General features: G+C 39.8%; 1 protein-coding gene across 1 annotated transcript in view; it reads right to left on the bottom strand.

Annotated features, from left to right (window-relative positions):
- Nucleotides 1-1055: 1055 nt before the first annotated feature.
- bmp1a (bone morphogenetic protein 1a) overlaps nucleotides 1056-21246 on the bottom strand; it is a 66056-nt gene continuing 45865 nt past the window's right edge. The window contains exons 10-20 of the mRNA XM_039804255.1: nucleotides 19602-19718; nucleotides 19040-19185; nucleotides 17314-17509; nucleotides 16945-17070; nucleotides 14846-15006; nucleotides 13576-13756; nucleotides 12347-12472; nucleotides 10420-10547; nucleotides 9074-9287; nucleotides 8068-8318; nucleotides 1056-2820 (exon numbers count right to left, since the gene is read on the bottom strand). Coding sequence (XP_039660189.1) covers nucleotides 2686-2820; nucleotides 8068-8318; nucleotides 9074-9287; nucleotides 10420-10547; nucleotides 12347-12472; nucleotides 13576-13756; nucleotides 14846-15006; nucleotides 16945-17070; nucleotides 17314-17509; nucleotides 19040-19185; nucleotides 19602-19718 — 1781 coding nt within the window. The 3' untranslated portion in view covers nucleotides 1056-2685. The remainder of the gene's footprint in view (nucleotides 2821-8067; nucleotides 8319-9073; nucleotides 9288-10419; nucleotides 10548-12346; nucleotides 12473-13575; nucleotides 13757-14845; nucleotides 15007-16944; nucleotides 17071-17313; nucleotides 17510-19039; nucleotides 19186-19601; nucleotides 19719-21246) is intronic.

Genomic DNA, 21246 nt, shown 5'->3' with positions numbered 1-21246 from the left:
CCTGTCACCGTTTGCCTTCAGTCACAGTCACATTGTTACTGGCACAGCTACAGTACAGTAGGCAGCGTCCCATCTCCGGTTGGCTGTCGTTAATTATTCATGCCAAATGGCTTCAGATTTGACATGGAATTGCAGTGCATGAATGTTTCATGGCGGTCATTAAACAAAAGGACGACAGTTCTACATTGGTAGGCCTATTGCTGCTCATGGGGATGGGAACAGCAGCACCACATTTTATTAAAAAGAAAACATTGTGTTGACAATTTAGAGTACATTTCTACTGCCGGGGGCGAAACTCTGGTTTCTTTTATTGATTTATTTTTGTGATATAAGTGATTTTTCACGGGCACTTCTTAGGGGATCACATTTTACTGCAAATAAGTGTGTGCAGCTGATGTATAAAGAAATATTACTTTGAAAGTGTAAGAAGATTACAGTCTTCCCTTACAAGCAAAGACATTTCTTTCAAGCTCTGCATGATCGTCTCTACATTTATGTGCTTATTTGTGTTAATTCATATATATATATATATATATATATGTTCACTGTTTTTACGTGACTAAAGTGAGACAGATAAGTGTAGGTAATCTGATTCCACAAATCCAGAATATGCTGAATAATGTCAATGACAGCTATCTACTTAAACAACTAATTATATAATCTTAAGAAAACAATATAATTTATTCATGAATGTGAAAAGTGTCCTTATAAAGTGCGTTTACCCAGAGTGCAGTCTGGTTACATCTGCACTTTTGCAGCCCTTTTTTGTTGGGTTGAAGTAGCGTGAGGGGCCAGTTTTCAGTCGCGCCAGTCTGGCAGTTTTCTACGCAACTACACCGCTCTGCTCCTCGTGTTTTTATCATAAAAGAATAAAAGCACAGCGGAATGGTAATGGAATAATTATTGCGGGAGAGTGAGGTTACACGGAAGGGAATGAATATTTAGCAAGGCGGAAAATGAAATGCTTTCCAGCTGTAGTCTAAAAATGACAAGCTCCGTCTATAAATAGTGAATCAGAGATGAATAATGGGTATTTAGATTTGGCTTTGTTGTTGTTTTTTTTTGTGTTTGCAGGGTGTCAGAAACTCTTTTCACACACAGACCAGTGTGCCATTTGAGTTCTGGATTACTCCTTCTACTCACGTGTCCTAGATTGCATTCAACCAGCAACTCAGTGTGATGCAGGACATGTTTTAACTGAAATGGCACAAAACAGGTTTGCCAGTTATCAGTTAAGGGCACAAAGGCTCAGACATCAAACAGATGCGTCAGACTGCTGCAAAGTCACAGAACATTATTCTCATCGTGTCGGGAGAGAAATAAATGGAGAGAAGGAACGAGTGAGCAACATGGTATATTCAACATATTCGACCAACGGCTATACATTTGAAGGCAATGATAGGGCTAAGTTCAACAGTACCTTTACATGTAGTTATTAGAACAATAAATACCCAGGCTCATTTGGTTCTTGAGAAATACTTCATTGTACCAAGAAAAGGCATTTTCTCTGGAGAGAAATTATTTTACATCCCAACTGTAAATCAACACTGAAACATAAGTCATATCTTTATTACCCCATGTTACAGGGCACACACAATGTTCAAGTATGCCTGAGGGACTAAATGGAGCAAAAAATAAAAAATAAAAAAAAATAAAACAACAACAATGAAGAATAAGAGAGATAAAATGCATTTAAAAAATAAGTGAACTGGCATTGCATTTCACAAAAAGTCATAAGCTCATGATTTTGGAACAATTTACTGTAAAGTGCTAACTGGTTCGAGCTGAGGAAAGCACATGTTCCCTTTGAAAGATCATACACATTACTTTATACATGGAGGTACAGTAACAGCCAGTCAGAAGACATGGACCACAACTCATTTATTAGTCCTTTAATAAGATAACTGCTTCCTTAAATTTCCTTGTTAATGGTAACAATGAGAATTTTGCCACTGGTTGCCAGGACAATGCCAATTACAAATGCTGGTGTTGCCCCTGTACAGTTTTCCTTCTTTCCTTTTTGTAATTACATGCAATTGACTGACATACAGTATCAAAAAAAATCTCAAGTCAAGTCCTTCTAATCCTCTTACAGATAGGAACCAAAAGGGATGAGAGTGTGAGGAGAGGAGAGCGATTATTGAGCTGTGCCGAAGGCCTTCCCATACTCCTCTTCCCCCTTCCCCCTTCCCACCCCCCGCCCCCCCAACCCCTCCCCCCCTGGACGTGGAGGGCTGGCCCGACAAAAGCAGGGATCTGTCCAGCTGATGCCTGTCTTCCTACAGGTCCTGAGAATCCACTGTTTTCCTTTGTGCCACTCATTAAGGAGGCATGTTTAAAAAATAAAAATTAAAAAATAGAAGAAACCCAAAAAATTATCGAGCGATCTGGTTCAATAAATTTTCCCCTACGGTCCACCTAAGGTGGACGTTTTCATCCTCCCGCCCCAATCCTAACCATAAAAAGGTAAAAACAAGGTGTACTGCAGAATGGCTTTACTCCTCACAGTCTGCGGGGGGAGCTAGAGCCCCTAGGAGCTGAGGTGCGGTTGGCGTTCTTGCGGCTGTTCTGTCGGGTTTGATTCGTCGTGGCGGCCGAAGGTTTCCGAGCGTCAGGCTGGCGCCTCCCCTGGGGGCCCCTTCGTTTGCCCCTCTGCCCCGCACGGCCCCTTCCGGCCCCCGCTGGTCACTTGCGTGAGTGGAGTGTGTCCTGGAACTTGGTGCTGGTGTAGCGCACGTGAAACCCTTTCTTGTTGATGGTGTCGTCGGAGCGGAACTTGATCACAATGGAGTCACCGGCCGAGTAGATCTCCTCCGGAGGCTGTCGGAGAGGGACAAAAACAATTTTTTATTTTCTGCTTCTTTGACTGCACTAGAGTTAAGGGGAGACACTGCAGGTGAATAGGGAAAATATTTCAACTTAAAGATATCACCATTACACTTCCCCCAGTTGATCACTTACATTAAGACATGCAAATAATGCATTATGTTATTGAATATGCACTAATGTGCATACATTGGATAAAGCCAGGTTCAACATTTTTGACATGTTAGAGCCAAAGGTTTTTACTGAGGGGATTTTGGATATCTCTTTTTTATCACTCCAGAAATCCTGGAGTGAGATATATATATATATATATATATATATATATATATATATATATATATATATATATATATATATATATATATATATATATACTGTCAACAGCCACAAAAAGAACATTCATTTTCTCTATGTTTTTAGGTATAAAATGTTCCATTTATCCAACAATGAATGATTATATGAACAAATGCCTGTGTAAAAACCTTTAGAAAATAGACAGTAATGGAACTGCAAAGTTTGGTGTATGTAAGTGCTACTGAAGTGATTTCTGGCTCAGAATATGTGAAATACTCACTTAAAAAAAAAAAAAGAAGACATTATGGAAGCAAAATAGCGTACAAAATCTAAATTGAAAAGTGCCGTTATTGCCTGTAGTCTCCCTTTCAAACTAAAGATTTCTCATATACTGAAACTGAAGTCAAATCAGTGACTGTGACGAATGGCTTCTGACTGCAGAGGACTAGTTCTGTAACAGCCAGGGGCCACGTAAGGGTCCGGGGACCGGGCCCCGGCCCCGGCCCGTCCCAGCTTTATTCTGATTAAGGCTTTGGCTGCTATTGAAGTGAGGATAAAATATACTCCGATGATTAGTTCCAGGTGCACGGCTCCACCGAGCTCATTTCTTCCCTGAACAAAACCATATTCTGCTGAGCACATTTATTCTTACCGTCTCGAGTAGAAAGTCCGTCTCTTTATGAAACAAAAGGAGGGATTAACTTCATGATGCGTGCACAGGAAATATGCAACACCTGACCTGCCTGGCTGTCAGAACAATGTTACCACGTGACTATTAATTAGTTCGGAAACATCAGACTGAAAAAATAATTAGTCGTTTCAGGAGCCCCGGCGGCCGCACTGTGGCTACGACAAAAGACGAGCGCCGCGATGTCAGAGCTTGTGCAACCGAGTGTGAAACACAGAGCTGTCATTCATGACATTATTAATATATCTACAATAATAGCCCATGAGTCCTTGGCTTATTAGGAAAGGGATTTAAAACACAAGAAGAAAGCGGCGTATACATTTTATTGTACAACCAGCTAAATGTTCTCTGCTATTGAAAACGGAGAAAAGCCCTTGGGCTAAAAGTAAGCCTCCGCACACTGTAATGAGTTTTCACCCTACTTTGGATTGAATTGTGTCAGTTTTTTTTTTTTTTTTAAACCCGTTTTATAATAGAAAACTTGATTGAGGAGCCGCTCCCCAGGGTCCTGGGGGTGTTATGTCCCCTCCAGCAAATCATTTACAGGAACAGGCGGGAGTAAAAGGCCAGAGCTTATTACTGAAGTGTGTAAATGAAATCAAGCTGTTCTCTGACCCGAGGAAACTTGTTTCTATTCCCTGCTGGCGTCATTGTTCCAGACTCAGCATTGGCTGATTCGTTCGCTGTTACAACCTGAGGCCAGAGAATCTGAGAGGCTCATGGGCACCCGGGGAGCAACGGCTTGTGTCAACCTACAGCCGCCTCTACAGTAACACTCCCACACCCAGAGGAACATGTCAGCTTTAACAAAGTGATTAAAGGGGAGTTTGTTTTTTCAATTTTGAGCTCCAAACCATTTCTTCTTTTAGACTGGAGGAAAAAAAAACATCCAAAATACACATTTAGGTGTTTATTTTACTACAGTTTGTCTATTGGAAGAATTGTTCTCCACTTGGATATTGCCTTATCCTTAGCTAAAAAGTCATAGTATGGTATGTCAAAAAAAAGTCATACCATACGAAAAAAGTCTAGTAAAAAGTATAGTATGTTGAAAAAAAAAAAATCATAAAAACTTCATAGTATAGTATGTCGAAAAAAGTGATAGTATAGTATGTCGAAGAAAAGTCCCAAAAAAATCATAGTATGTTGAATAAAGTCATAAACAAGTCATAATATAGTATGTTGAAAAAAGTTGAAAAAATTCATAGTATATGCCGAAAAAATTCATAATATAGTATGTCGAAAAAGTCATAGTATAGTATGTCGAAAAAGTCATAAAAAAGTCATGACAAAAAAATATCAAAAAAGTCAATAGTATAGTATGTCGGGAAAAAAAAATAGTATAGTATGTCGAAAAAAAGTCTGAGCATGTGTGTGTAATTCAGACCTGTGTGTAATGTGTGTAATAACAACAGAGTGAAAACATTGGAATTTCCCCTTGCGGGATTAATAAAGTATAAATTATTATTATTATTAAAGTATCCCAGGACCTCACAAAAGCCTAGCCTAGCAGGATGCACTTCCTGCACCAGCTGAAGAAGGTAACCTGCCAAAGACAAGGATGGTGCACTTCTACACTGCCATCATCGAGTCCAACCTCTGCTCCATCATCATGATCTGGTACGCTGCTGCCACTGCTTAGGACAAGTGCAGAGTGCAGCATATCACGAGAAGGTGATTGGCTGCATTCTGCCGTCTCTCCAGGAACGGTACGCCTCCAGGACGCTGAGGCTGGCAGGAAAGATTGTGGCATATTCCTCTCACCCCAGACACAAACTGTTTGAATCCGCCCCCTGTGGTCCATCCGGACCAAAACCTCATGCCACAAAAACTGTTTCTTACCCTCTGAAGTCAGCCTCATTAACAAGGCCCAGGACCCCCACTGACCTGGACTCTTAACCCCTCCCCCACCTCAAGAAACTAAACATTTTTGCACATCCTGAACTAAACCATTCAGTCTCTTTATTCTAAGTGTCAAACAGCTATTGCATATACTTGTTTCTGTATTTATTGTTTATTTCATTTTCATGTTTAATGTTTGTTTGTTGATGTATGCACCAACCACCAAGGCAAATTCCTTGTAAGTGTGACTTTCTGTACACTTACTTTAAATCCCTTACCGATTTTGATTCTGATGTTGAAAAAATCATAGTAGTATGTAGAAACACTCATAGTATAGTATGTCGAAAAAGTCATGAAAAAGTCATAGTATAGTATGTTGAAAAAAAGTCATAAAGAAGTCATTTATGTCAAAAAATTTACAATTTCAAATTCAAAGGCAAATTCAAAAGTGTTACTATGCAATAAATCCCTTTCTGATTCTGATTTCAAAAAGTCATAGCATACTATGTTGAAAAAATTTACAAACGTCATAGTATAGTATGTCGAAAATAGTCACAAAAGTCATAGTATAGTATGTCGAAAAGATTCATAAAAAAAATTCATAGTATAGTATGTTGAAAAAAGTCTGAAAAAATTCATAGTATAGTATGTCAAAAAAAGTCCTAGTATAGTATTGTAAAAAAAATCATAAAAAAGTCATAGTATAGTATGTTGAAAGAAGTCCCAAAAATTCATAGTATAGTATGTCAAAAAAATTCATAGTATAGTATGAAATGTTTGTTTATGATGCCCCAACCACAAAGGCAAATTCAAAAGTGTTACTATGCAATAAATCCCTTTCTGATTCTGATTTCAAAAAGTAATAGCATACTATGTTGAAAAAAGTCACAAAAGTCATAGCATACTATGTTGAAAAAAGTCACAAAAGTCATAGCATACTATGTTGAAAAAAGTCACAAAAGTCATAGCATACTATGTTGAAAAAAGTCACAAATATCATAGTATAGTATGTCGAAAAAAGTCACAAAAGTCATAGTATAGTATGTCGAAAAGATTCATAAAAAAATTCATAGTATAGTATGTCGAAAAAATTCATAGTATAGTATGTTGAAAAAAGTCCGAAAAAATTCATAGTATAGTATGTCGAAAAAAATCATAAAAAAGTCCTAGTATAGTATGTTGAAAAATGTCCAAAAAATTCATAGTATAGTATGTCAAAAAAAGTCCTAGTATAGTATGTCGAAAAAAATCATAAAAAAGTCCTAGTATAGTATGTTGAAAAAAATCATAAAAAGTCCTAGTATAGTATGTTGAAAAAAGTCAAAAAAATTGATAGTATAGTACGTCAAAAAAAGTCACAAAAAAGTCATAGTATAGTATGTCGAAAAAAATCATAAAAAAGTCATAGTATAGTATGTTGAAAGAAGTCACAAAAATTCATAGTATAGTATGTCGAAAAAATTCATAGTATAGTATGTCGAAAAAAATCATAAAAAAGTCCTAGTATAGTATGTTGAAAAATGTCCAAAAAATTCATAGTATAGTATGTCAAAAAAAGTCACAAAAAAAGTCCTAGTATAGTATGTTAAAAAAAATCATAAAAAAGTCCTAGTATAGTATGTTGAAAAAAGTCAAACAAATTGATAGTATAGTACGTCAAAAAAAGTCACAAAAAAAGTCATAGTATAGTATGTCGAAAAAAATCATAAAAAAGTCATAGTATAGTATGTTGAAAGAAGTCCCAAAAATTCATAGTATAGTATGTCGAAAAAATTCATAGTATAGTATGAAATGTTTGTTTATGATGCCCCAACCACAAAGGCAAATTCAAAAGTGTTACTATGCAATAAATCCCTTTCTGATTCTGATTTCAAAAAGTCATAGCATACTATGTTGAAAAAAGTCACAAAAGTCATAGTATGTTGAAAGTTTTTTTAGTATAGTATGTTGAATAAAGTCATAAAAAAGTCATGGTAAAGTACGTATAAAAAAAATCCATGATCTCAAAAGGATCACTAAATAAATGGGCATCCCCAATTTAGTTGAAAATGACAGCTTAAATGTTTTTCTACACTCTTTGGTTCCGAAAATTTATCGCTTTTGAACTTTAGACCTGGGTGACTGGCAGCCATCTTGGGTTTAACCTCTAACGGTCCTCAGAGGTCAAATCTGACTTCCTTCCACATCTAAAAAAAATAAACCTTAAGGTACATATCTTTATCTGTTAGAAATGTCAAACTTTTCTCATAATGAACAGTTTTAGGGTTAGGGTGATTAGATAATGCCTCAATTGCATATTCAAACATGACCGTGAATACACCTGCTGTTTTACTGTAAAACTGAAGAAAAAAAAAAGTGCTGCGACAAGCAAAGACATTCAGTGAGAAGTGTATTTGTTGTTAGGAAAATGTTCTCACCCCTGAGCCACAGTAACGTCCCAGCCGTGGAGACTTGGTGTCGGCTCCGTCGAAGAGCTCCATGTAGTCGTAGCCGCAGTCCGCCTCCTCTTCGATCTCAAAGGTCTGGAAGATGAGCTCCACGCCGTAGCCTTTCTCCGCCGAAATCACCCACTGGCAGTCCGAGGCTCCGGGGTAGTTGTTGTCCCCGAACTGGGCATGGGAGAACAGGTCCTTGGTTTTTACCTCAGCCTTTAGGCGGCCTCCACACTCTGTGAATAGAAGAGATGAGTTGGACACATAGACTGTAAAAACAATGTACGATGCTTCCGGGCCTGAAAAGTGAAGCCAAAGCTGCATTCTATCAAACAGGGTTTGAGGTCTCTCCTGAGCCAGAGCTGTTTTTGTTAGGAGTGGTACCTGAAGAGATGTACAACACAAGTCAGAAATACATATTGAGAATACTTCTGATTGCCAAGAACTCTCCCTCTTTAGCGTTTAGCCTAGCGCAGCGTCATTGCAACCATAAACAACACTGGCTTGGCCGCATCATCATCCCCAGCTCAACAATCATCACAAGATGACGACGCCATCGAGGCTTCAAAACGGCAGTCGACAAACCAATGGTTGACGTCACGAATGCTACGTCACAGTATCCGGTTGGACATTTTGTAGCCAGGGGCCAGCGTTGAGAAGCTACAAGTACAGATTCTGTACTTGTTGGTCTGTGGCTCATTTGTGGTGTTACAGTGGTACAAAGGATCCTTTAACATGCTCTGTGGTTAGATATGAGTCATAATCATTCTCAGACAGGGTGGGGAGTATTGTGAATAAAACTAACTGCTGTAAGCATTACATCCAAATACCATTATGAAGTTTGATATGTGAGTAATTGACCTTCAATTAACTTAATGTCCCAAAAACATGAAGGCTTAGAGATTTTACTGGAATCCCTCTTAGCTCCTATTCTTTGTTTTCTCAAGCAGGAAGAGGAACAGAGTACCGGTATAACAGCATCTACTCTTACCTGCAGTATGGGAAGCCTCGAAGCCTTTCTTCTGCACAGAGTTATCAGAGAAGAAGCGAACGAACAGCTTGTTGGCACTTGACATGATGGGCGGGGGCTTCTTGGTGCCACAGAAGCGACCCAGACTCGGAGCTTTCCCATCTCGCCCGTCGTAAATCTCAATGTGGTCATAGGCACACTCCAGGTGGGCCTCCATGTCCAGCTCATTGAAGGCCTGCCACAAAACAAGATGGGCATTAACAGTGGGATACAGCTTTATCATCAATTTACGCAGAATCTCATTTCATTCAAAGATGAAAACACATCAACAGCCATGATAAAGAAATATATCCTCGGATCCAGATCTTATGTGGCAGCACGCTGATTTTGGTTTAGCAACAGGATAGACTGATGTATAAAAGAGTTCTTGAGCCTGTTGACGAAACAAAGGCTCTCTAAATCGCCTGTTAGAGGCAAAAGTTGGTATTCACAGTTTAAAACATGCATGGAATCACTAACTCATTAAGATAAGTTTAAATAAGTGATGTTCAAATTGAGATCAAACATTAGGTGTTTGGTGCAGGGACATTCTAATAGACAGTGATGTGTGTTATTTCTAGAACACTGAAAAAAACTGTGATTCTCTTCGCACACAGGTAAACTAGCAGAGTAAATATTTGACTAAATGATGCCCTGCACAGTGATGGAGCTGTGGGCACATGCAACCTGTTTTCTAGGCCAGGTGTAGGACAAAAGCACCTAAAGACTGAAGGAAAAGAATATCTGCTCAATGGCTTTTACAATTTTTCTCGCATTATTTAAAAACAGAGGTACGCTCGACATGCTTTGATATTATAAGTTGGTGACTGATTTTCTTTCAGCGGACGCTAAAAATAATCGGTAACACTTTACTTGAAGGTATCTACGTAAGAGTGACATGACACTGTCATGAACACATGACACAGTCATGACACATGAACCCTAACCCTAACCTTAACCCTAAGTTGTCATGACAAAAAACGATGACACTTACTAAAAGAAGCGTTATGTCACAAATGTTTGACTTGTTTATAATGTTTATGACCGTGTCGTGTCACTCTTATGTAGATACCTTCAAGTAAAGTGTAACCAAATAATCTACTTGATGTCAGTGACATAGCAGACAAAAAACAAATGCAGATGATAACAGAAGAGGGAGCCACACATCATCGTTAGGACTGGCGTAACAGTTTCTGACAGCAGCACAGTAAACACAGATGTCCTCCGTGGATTTAGCAATTCTATCAGGCAAACAAGCCACACACACACACACAAATAAATACAGTGACTGACGAGTGAAATTATACACAGAGCGAAGGGACACGTACGATTTTGATGCGGTGGCCCGGAGTGGTGGTGAGTGCCCAGGTGCATGCCTTCTTGCTGGGGTATTTATCCGGCCAGTTGGGGCTGGTGATGACACCGCTCACACTGTTCACAGTGTGATCACAGCCAGCTATAAAAAGACATCACTGAGTCAACACAGAACTCAGTATCACGCTTATACGGAACAGACTCAAACTGTTTTTGACACATGTAAGTAAGCATGCGCTCATCGAACCCTAATGTCTGTTACGATTGCGAGAACTATCGCAGGAGCGAGAATAAACGTGCCAACCTAAAAAAACGGAAAATAATAAATAAATATAAATAAATAAGGAAAATAAGCAGTGAAACATTTTTAGAAAACTGAAACAAAATAAAAACTAAAACCTTCAAGAAAAACTGAACTAACTGAAACTATATTGCCGGGTTAAAAAACTGATAAAAAATCAAATCAAAATGAACGTAAATCATTTCTGTTTTAGTTTTTTTTTTGCTATAATATATCATTATTGAAAGAAAAAAAAGGTGACAGCAGGAATTTCCGTCAACTCTCGTTGTGACATTGAACCACAGAAACTGAACAGACTTGACATGAGATGGCGCCGTGCCGTAATTGCTAAATCACATCGGATGCTAAAGTAGCGCAAAAATTAAACATTAAACATCATTGATATTCTCCAACTATGTATTCTGTATGTATATGTAGCCAGGGCTTTAAATTAATGTTTTGATCATCAACAGCCAACTTGGCTAGTAGATTTTTAAAGTTACCAGCCAATCAGATTTTCCACTAGCCGAATATTTTCCAAGGAAAATAAACCAGATCATGCGTGCCACTGAATACATTTAAGCATCCATGTTTCTTTAAATTGTTTTTATTTGGGTTGATGACAGATATACATAAAAGTCTTCTCCGGTTCAACGTAGCTCGTAATCGATCATGCACGCTAGGCACGTATCAAATGTCACAACATAGGGTTCATGGGAAATGTAGGATTAGTACTACAAGCAGTGCTGCAAGATTAATGCTGCCTTCCAGACACAATTTTATATCCTGTAAGTTACGACTTCAAGTCACGACAAACCCTTCTAGCTAGCGTCAGCTAGCGGCTACCTAACGTTGACATTAGCTAGCGCTAGCTGATACTAGCGATTTCTAGTCGGCGACATATTTTGGGCTTCATTTAATAAACATAACTTTTTATTACAACATAATTGTATGTGTATTGTTTTGATTACAATGTGCGGAGTTACTTTACATTGCCCATTTCGGTCTATTTATTTCTATTTCTCACCGTTAATCACTGGCGTCTGTACAGCATCAACAGGGGTCGCCATTGTTGTTTATGTGTGTGTGACGTCAAAAACCGTAACTGGGAGTACAACCATCTGGTACGAGCTCACGGGTAGTAAGTTACGGGTTTGACTGCGGTTCCAGGGCACTTTCACGGGAAGAAGGTCGTGAAAACACGGGTTACGGGTTGCCTGGAACGCAGCATGCATAAGATTACGTTTCCAAGCAAAACACACACGAAACCGCCCAAATTTCTTGGTGGAAAACAGACCAATCTGGCAATACCGCTAAATCGTTTCTGCAGCCGGACGATTCAAACAGACGCGGTGTTGTTTGCTTCTTTCATCACCAGTCAAATTGGCTAGTCATTTAACAATTTTATCCGCCAAAGTTCATTTTTACCCGCATTTGGCGATCTGCGGGTGTCAATTTAAAGCCCTGTATGTAGCTACTGTACCTGTACATACCATCTAAAAAACTAGAAAACACTCTACTAAAACTATTGTACCCTTGCATTGGTGAAAACATATCAAAGAGAAGTAAAGTGTTATTGAGCCACGTCTAAGACGATTTTCTGTCATGACAGACAACAAAGTCTTCTGAATCTGAAGAGACAAGAGTTTGGAGTGAAATACCTTCTTTGCAGTCATGTTTGTTCTCATGCAGCACAAAGCCACTCCTGCACTGACAGCTGTAGCTCCCGAACGTGTTGACGCACTCATGTTGACAGCCACCATTCTCCTTGGAGCACTCATCTTTGTCTGAGGAAGCAAAGAAGGACACCACCTTGGTGACTGTTTCCTTTCAAGACTGACAGATAGTGCCTCCAAGTGCAGTGTTTTCCCCGCCATTATAAGGTTTAGGTGCAGCACCCGAGCCGTTTTTGGGTACTGCCTAAGCCTAATGAATGTAACTAAAAGACTTTTCTCAGATCTAATGACTGTAGTTGGACTTCTTTAGCAAGTTGTATCTTTAAACTTTTTGAGTGTTATTTATTTATGACCTGCTCTAGCTTTGCCAACATTTTAGACACAAATATGCTAGTAATAAAAATGGTCCAAAATGATGTGAAAAAGAGACGCACAACTACCACAAAGGGACACAAACCGGCTACAAAGAGACGCCAAATGACCACAGAGACCCAAAAAAAAAGAATGACAAAAAAGAGAGACAACACGACTACAAAGAGACATAATCCCACAAAGAGAAACAGAATGTATGGGGGAAATTGCATTTGTTTTAAATTGAAAAATATGTAATAAAGGAAGGACGCCTACGTCCCACCCCCCCCTCCCCCTACCAAATACACGCACCTAATGGTGTGTGTTTATTGTCAGCGTCATTTCCCCGCTTCCCATTCATTTCTATGTAAGCAGCCGTGCAATGCATTCTGGTAGCGTCGCGGGGACTCGCCCTCTCCTCATTTGCATAAAATTGAATCCAGCCAACTTTATGCAAATGGGGAGCGGCCGGCTCGGCTCGCCGCCTCTCAGAAACTGACGAAAATCTTTTAAACTGACCTTTGTCGATCTGAAAAAAAGACAGATTCAGCAAATGCTGCATGGCCTATTTCTCGCTTAAAATGTTTTCAGAAACATGTTTCGGTGAACTATTTTCGTAAAATACGAGACTGTATTCCGAACGAGCCGCCATTATGGTCGCTTTTGAAATCCCGGAGCAGCCAGCGCCACGTGCCACGTGACGCTGTAGCTCGTCAGTGGTCAGTGAAGAGAAATAGGTGGCGAGCTCACTAGCTCCCATCCGTGAAAACAACGCGTATATGGACACCCACCATAAGTCTTCCAAAAAGCTAGGGAAAACACTGAAGTGACTGACTGTGCACATCACTGTCAAAAGGACCCACCTGAGAAGAACTGCGCTTTAAAGCCCTTTTTGGACACTGTGTTGTCGGATTTGAACTCAATGCGCATGTTGTTGTACTGGGAGGTGATCGCTTCTGGTTTCTCTGCCCCACAGAACTTCCCATGCAGCCTTGAATCTGCTGACAGCCCACTGCGCACCTCCACGTAGTCGTACTTACAAACCTGAGAGGAGAAACAGAGCATGTGAAGAGGCTAGGACATTTTAATTTGGTTTTAAGAGGAGACACTACAGGCAAAAAAAATATCAGTTTTTAATGTTAAGGGTTGGGCTATTTTGCTTGCATAACATGTCTTCTTTGAGACTAGAGGAGAAAAAACATCCAAAATACACATTTAGGTGTTTATTTTACTACAATTTGTCTACGAGTGTCTGTAAAATTGTCCTAAATTCACCAAAAGTTAGCATTAGATAACGCCTCATTTGCATATCTACACATGTAAATTTCAGAAAACTTGTAATACAAAAAATAATTGTCTTAATATAAGTAATTAACTGGGGAAGTTCCATGGTGACATATGTTTTACCCTTTACACTAGTGTCTTTAAAATGTCTGAATTTTACAATCCATATCTTTAAAGGTTTTGTTCTCTGGGACTCTGAGCCAGAAATCTCCACTTCAGTAGCGCTCACACACACCAAACCTTCCACTTTCATTCCTGTCTGGATTCTGTAGCTGTATCCACAGGGCTTTGTTCAGATATCATTCACAGCCTGGTTTACATAACACGTTATACCTGAAAACGTGGTGTAAATGGATTTTTTTTGTGGCTGTTGAGAGTATTTTCTGATTTATAGAGTGATAAAAATAAATATTGAAAATCCCCTCTGTAAAAAAACCTTTGACTCTAACAATGTCAACAAAATGAACTGGAATACTTTATGGCTTTATCTAGTGTTCACATTTCTGTTCTGGAAATATGTACAAATGAGCGCATATTTAGCAAGATAATGCCTCATTTGCATATTTAAACATAACATTTCCGAAAACTTGTAATACAAAATATTTTTTTAATATAATTTAGGTAAAAAAAAAAAATCGGGAAGTTTCACATCGATATCTTTTAGTTGAAATATTTTCCCCATTCACATGTAGTGTCTCCCTTTAATTATGAAACACAAGGAGGAGAGGAAAAGTGTGTGCAATGAGAGAGAGGGAGAGAGGGAGAGAGGGAGAGAGAGAGAGAGAGAGAGAGAGAGAGAACACAGAACAAACCCACCCCGCGCCGATTCAAAATAAGCCCAGTGCTCACGTCATTGCCCTCAGTCTCGAAGACGTCAAAGAGCAGAGTGATGCGGTACTGTGTGGGGGCAACCAGCTGCCAGATGCAGTTCTTGTTCGGGGGGTACTCTCGGGGCCAACCCGGGCTGGTGATGGACCCGTTCAGCTTGGTGATGAAGCCACCGCAGGCGGCTAGACACAGAACACAACATGGGTGGAGACAATTTGAATGGAATTGAAATGAACTGAATTCAACTGATTTGAATTTTAATGTTGAATGTATGTATTTATTAAAGAAACACAACAGGTGAGATTAAAGCTATAGTGCGTTGTTTCTGTCTCCCCCATGAAGAATTCTAAGTAATGACAACAAAACTGTCGGCGCGTCCACATGACACAAGCGTGATTGCGCGCCACCGCCACCCCTCCTCCACGCAGCTTGTAACCAAGGAGGACACGGAGGATTAAAATAACATGATGGACTCTTCAGAAGAGGACATTATCTTTGCTAGATTTTCCTGCGCTAGAAAGTCGCCGGACGCCATAATCTTCTGAACATATTCATACTGGGAAATCCAGAGAGAGTTGTGTGGAGCTGATAGTCTTAATTAGCTTTGTAGCAACTCATTTGGCAACGGCTTGAATGTAACGGACGTTCATTAATATAAAAACGATACGCGCAAAAGCTTTAAGGAACCCCTAGGGGCTTATAGAAGGAATATCACCTAAACATGTATAATTCAATTTAAAAAGTTTTATTGTCATATGCACAGTAAGGAAACATGTTTCCCTGTACCATGAAATTCTTCATGTGCTTTCCACATAATGCCAAACAATGTAAGATCTACAATATATACTACAAATATACAATATAAAACAATTTAAAAAAGGCAGCAATTACAATTAAGAGTCCAAAAAAATCGACAAATTGAACACAAGTAAGCACTGAATAAAAAATAAAAAAACAAGCATATGGGTGGCTACATAAAACAACAAAAGGCATAAAATAAATTACAAGAATATAGATAAAATGAGGATGTGTGGACAAGGACAAGATGTTTATAGCTCGATGCAGACGCGCACACAGAAAAATAAATTATATCATCAAATGTTTCAAGAGGACGTGTTCCAAATGTTACGCTGCAAACCTCGCAGCTGAAATTAAAAGCTCTGAAATGTCCTTTTGTGTCCGGAATAAACCCGATTACTGCCTGACCTGCCCGGGAGGACTCAGGCAAGCTTTGTATCAGTTACGCAATACACGCGTGTTAACAACTGGTGTTACCCCCCCAGCTGGCTATTTTTAGCTGAACTTATTATGTTATTAGATGCGGACATAGGTGAAATGTTGGAAGGGCAAAACTACAGTTTATTTTTTATTTGCCATACGGATGTCAGGCACCAGTTTCTCTTTGCTTCTCTGTATGTAAATGCAGCTAATTTGCTTGTTTAATTTTTTATTTTTACGGCTCTATATTTTCTACAAAAAGCTAAAACATCCAGAGCTGCAAAGATGAATCGATTGGTTGTCGACTTAATTTAATCGGCAACTATTTTGATAATCGAATAATCTGTTTGAGTCTATATATATATATATATATAAATCCAGCCTTTTAAATGTGAATATTTTCTAGTTTCTGTACTAAAAACAAGACATTTGGGGACATCATCTTGGGCTTTGGGAAACACTGATAGACATTTTTCATAATTTTCTTATACTTTAGAGACCCATGAACTAATCAATTAAATCGATAAATAAATCGACAATGAAAATAATAGTTACATTAGTTACATCCCTAAAACAAATCTACTGCATACGCTGAATATTGGTGCACGAAGCAAAGCGGTAGTGATAGCTGACTTTCTCTAGGGGCGGACGGCGGTCAGCCAGATATTGTACAGCTTGTATACTCAGAGTTAGGTCCTCAACAACAACATATCATTTGAGATAAAAATAATGCTTGTGTTGATGTGACTCAATACTTTAAAAAAGGTAGTTCCCGGCCAGCACAAGCATCACTCTTGGCATCTTTTCTGGCTTTAAAAATGACTGTACTTATTGTATTTGGGTGGCTTACAGTGTAAAGTGTGTTAGCATGTAAATGACATGGTGAGCAGGGCTGTACTTACCCTCACAGCTGCGCTTGTCAGCAGCCAGCTCATAGCCCGGGTCACAGGCACACTTGTAGCTGCCTAGTGTGTTGACACAGCGTTGCTCACAGCGACCGTTGTCCGGCTTGGAGCACTCATCCATCTCTGAAAACACAAAGATATGTTAGGACCCTTTTTGCCGGCCCCCCTGGCATAACAAAAAAATAAAACCCTCCAAAACAACAGCGGAGCCAGGCAGAGAAACGGTGAAAAGTGAAATATCTGAAACAAACTTACACCGCCGTAATGTTTGAAAGATAACGACAGACAAGAGGGTTTGATGTGACATGTCAGAATAAACAGATGTTGCCATTCTCGCTAAAGAATTTACAACCCTTGACCTCTGACCTTTGAAGAAGTTGGCAGCAAAGCCGGCCTTGTTGACCGAGCCATCTGAAACAAATTTCATCCACAGCTGGTTGGAGCTGGTTTTGATGTCATCTGGCTTGTCGTATCCACAGAAGCGTCCCAGTAGGGGACTGGTTTCAGAGTTTCCATCGCGCACCTCCAGGTAGTCATAGGCACAACTGTCATGTCTCTCAATCTGTTGGGGGGGGGTTCAGAGGGTGTGATGTTATTTGAGGTTTATTTGGAGGATCTACGCCAAGGACCAATGAAGCTACCAAACAACTTACTATTTTTCTTTTTATGTGTCAGCTATCTTTATTCACCTCTTACTGGGATGTTCAGGATTGCTTTTAGCAGACAAGAGCACATCAATCAACATCAATGTAAATGTGCCGGGGTTACCAAAACAGCTTATTTACACCCCCAAGTCCCAACACAAAAATCTCCTTATTTCCATTTGTGAAAGATATACGCAATCAAAAAATGCATTTATATCGAAAATTAATGAAACATGATTAGTTAAGCACACATTAAGACAAGCTCTCATTATCTATTAATCGGCAGATTAATAATTTATTCATTTTGAAAAAGCCTTTTTTAACACCGAGGCAGAGGGACTACAGACGAAAAATAGCCTTTGGGCTAATTCTGGCATTTTCAACCCATGTATAATCATGCGTTTTATTCGTTTGCACTGTCCTCTTTTTAAATAAACTGAACTGAATTAGTGTAGTAGTATAAATTACAAATAATAATGACAAATGCCTCTCACCAGAGAGCAAAGTGATCTCTTTAAATTGGGGTTTTTTGAGAACAGCAAATCAGTCGGACAAAAACATTTGAATTAAAAGGTCCCATGGCATGAAAATGGCACTTTATGAGTTTTTTTAACATTAATGTGTGTTCCCCCAGCCTGCCTATGGTCCCCCAGTGGCTAGAAATGGTGATAGGTGTAAACCGAGCCCTGGGTATCCTGCTCTGCCTTTGAGAAAATGAAAGCTCAGATGGACCGATCTGGAATCTTGCTCCTTATGAGCTCATAAGTCAAAGTGGCAGCTTGTCAAGGCCACACCCCCACCCTCCACTTTGCCCCCCCCTCTCTCCTCCTCAATAGCTACAGACACAGAAATGGCACATCCTAAGGAAAGCTCATTGTGGGACTGGCTCTAGTGGCTGTAATTCTGCACCAAGGCTGAATTTCGGGAAAGAGACTTCAGATACAGTATTAGAGGACCACTAAGGCCTATATAAAAGAGACTTCAGATACAGTATTAGGGGACCACTAAGGTCTATATAAAAGAGACTTCAGATACAGTATTAGGGGACCACTAAGGTCTATATAAAAGAGACTTCAGATACAGTATTAGGGGACCACTAAGACCTATATAAAAGAGACTTCAGATACAGTATTAGGGGACCACTAAGGTCTATATAAAGAGACTTCAGATCCAGTATTAGGGGACCACTAAGGTCTATATAAAAGAGACTTCAGATACAGTATTAGGGGACCACTAAGACCTATATAAAAGAGACGTCAGATACAGTATTAGGGGACCACTAAGGCCTATATAAAAGAGACTTCAGATACAGTATTAGGGGACCACTAAGACCTATATAAAAGAGACTTCAGATACAGTATTAGGGGACCACTAAGACCTATATAAAAGCATCCAAAGAACACCATGTCATGGGACCTTTAATAAATAACAAAGGACTGGTGCCTTACCTCAAAAGACTGGAAGGTAAGGCCGACGTGGTAGCCCTGGGCTACAGTAACCTTCCACACGCACACTTTGTTGGGCCGGTAGTCATCGGGGTAGTTGGGGGACTGGATCTGGCCGTTGTCTTTCTTCACCTCCCCACCACAGATGGCTGCATGGGACAGTAAAAACAATTAAGAAGACAATACTGAGATCCCTTGATAGCAATATCATCAGCACCGGCCTTTGAGAAAAAAAAACAGGAAAAAAAAAACGTGTGCTTGCTGTTCTGATTTACGCAATGTGGATTAGCTGAAATGCCTCCACTAGCAGCTCCCCCCCCACACACACAAACACAAATCATCCCTTTGCATGGCCTGGAAACAATGGAGCCGAGTGTGAAGGCCGGCCAAAAGTCTGATTAATGCAGCGTAAAGTGCCTGACACATCAGCAGTAGGGGAGCCAAAAGCTGTGGATATTACTGCAGCCTCTAGGCACATTGTTGGATGTGTGACCGGCCATGCTTTCAGTCAGCTGAGCGGCACGCTGGAATGGGGTGCAGCGAGGTCGGGGGAATTGGTGCTTACCCTCATAAACGGCGGAGAAACCTTTTCCCACCCAGTTACTGCTGCTGCGGAACTCAATCCACAGGCGGCTGTCGGTGGAGATGATTGGCTCAGGCAGCTTATCGCCACAGAAACGACCTGGGTGACAGGTGGAGACACACACACACATGAACCGAGATCTGATTATCACGACACCTGCGATAAGATAAGATAAGATAAGCAAAGATCTATAAGAATTATACATAAAAATACCTACAGAGAACAAACAACCCCATTATGTATTAAACTAAAAACACTAACATTTCAAACAATGTTCAGAGCAAATAATCAACAATTGCCTAGTAGGATCCAGGGGCAGTTTCAACTGAGAGAAAATACACACAAATTGAGAGGAATCTGTATATTTAAAAAAAAAAATCACCAATAAGAACAAAAATAAATAAATAAGATGAACCTTTATTGAACGACAAGACAAGAAATTCAGGATATCTCTGAAATTCCTCTACACAGCCCTTTACTGCATAGAAACTAAACACACGGTGATAGCATAGGAGGGAAAATAAGAGACAGAATTCAGGATAAAAATAGACAAGAACTAAACAATAAGCATGTTTAATATTCAGCAAATTCCTATACCGTATGTCCTTACAGTGCCTTGCGAAAGTATTCGCCCTTTGAACGTTTCGACCTTTTGCCACATTTCAGGCCTCAAACATAAAGATATAAAACTGTAATTTTTTGTAAAGAATCAACAACAAGTGGGTCCCAATTATGAAGTGGAACGAAATTCATTGGCTATTTCAAACTTTTTTAACAAATAAAAACTGAAAAAGTGGGCGGCAAAATTATTCAGCCCCTTTACTTTCAGTGCAGCAAACTCTCTCCAGAAGTTCAGTGAGGATCTCTGAATGATCCAATGTTGACCTAAATGACTAATGATGATAAATAGAATCCAGCTGTGTGTAATCAAGTCTCCGTATAAATGCACCTGCTCTGTGATAGTCTCAGAGGTCCGTGTAAAGCGCAGAGAGCATCATGAAGAACAAGGAACACACCAGGCAGGTCCGAGATACTGTTGTGGAGAAGTTTAAAGCCGGATTTGGATACAAAAAGATTTCCCAAGCTTTAAACATCCCAAGGAGCACTGGCAAGCGATAATATTGAAATGGAAGGAGTATCAGACCACTACAAATCTACGAAGACCCGGCCGTCCCTCTAAACTTTCAGCTCATACAAGGAGAAGACTGATCAGAGATGCAGCCAAGAGGCCCATGATCACTCTGGATGAACTGCAGAGATCTACAGCTGAGGTGGGAGACTCTGTCCATAGGACAACAATCAGTCGTATACTGCACAAATCTGGCCTTTATGGAAGAGTGGCAAGAAGAAAGCCATTTCTTAAAGATATCCATAAAAAGTGTCGTTTAAAGTTTGCCAAAAGCCACCTGGGAGACACACCAAACATGTGGAAGAAGGTGCTGTGGTCAGATGAAACCAAAATTGAACTTTTGGCAACAATGCAAAACGTTATGTTTGCGCGCAAAAGCAACACAGCTCATCACCCTGAACACACCATCCCCACTGTCAAACATGGTGGTGGCAGCATCATGGTTTGGCCCTGCTTTTCTTCAGCAGGGACAGGGAAGATGGTTAAAATTGATGGGAA

Source organism: Perca fluviatilis, chromosome 6, assembly GCF_010015445.1.
Source record: "Perca fluviatilis chromosome 6, GENO_Pfluv_1.0, whole genome shotgun sequence".
NCBI lineage: Eukaryota > Metazoa > Chordata > Actinopteri > Perciformes > Percidae > Perca > Perca fluviatilis.
The sequence above is the reverse complement of the archived record's forward strand: the minus strand, read 5'-3'. Positions and strand labels throughout refer to the sequence as shown.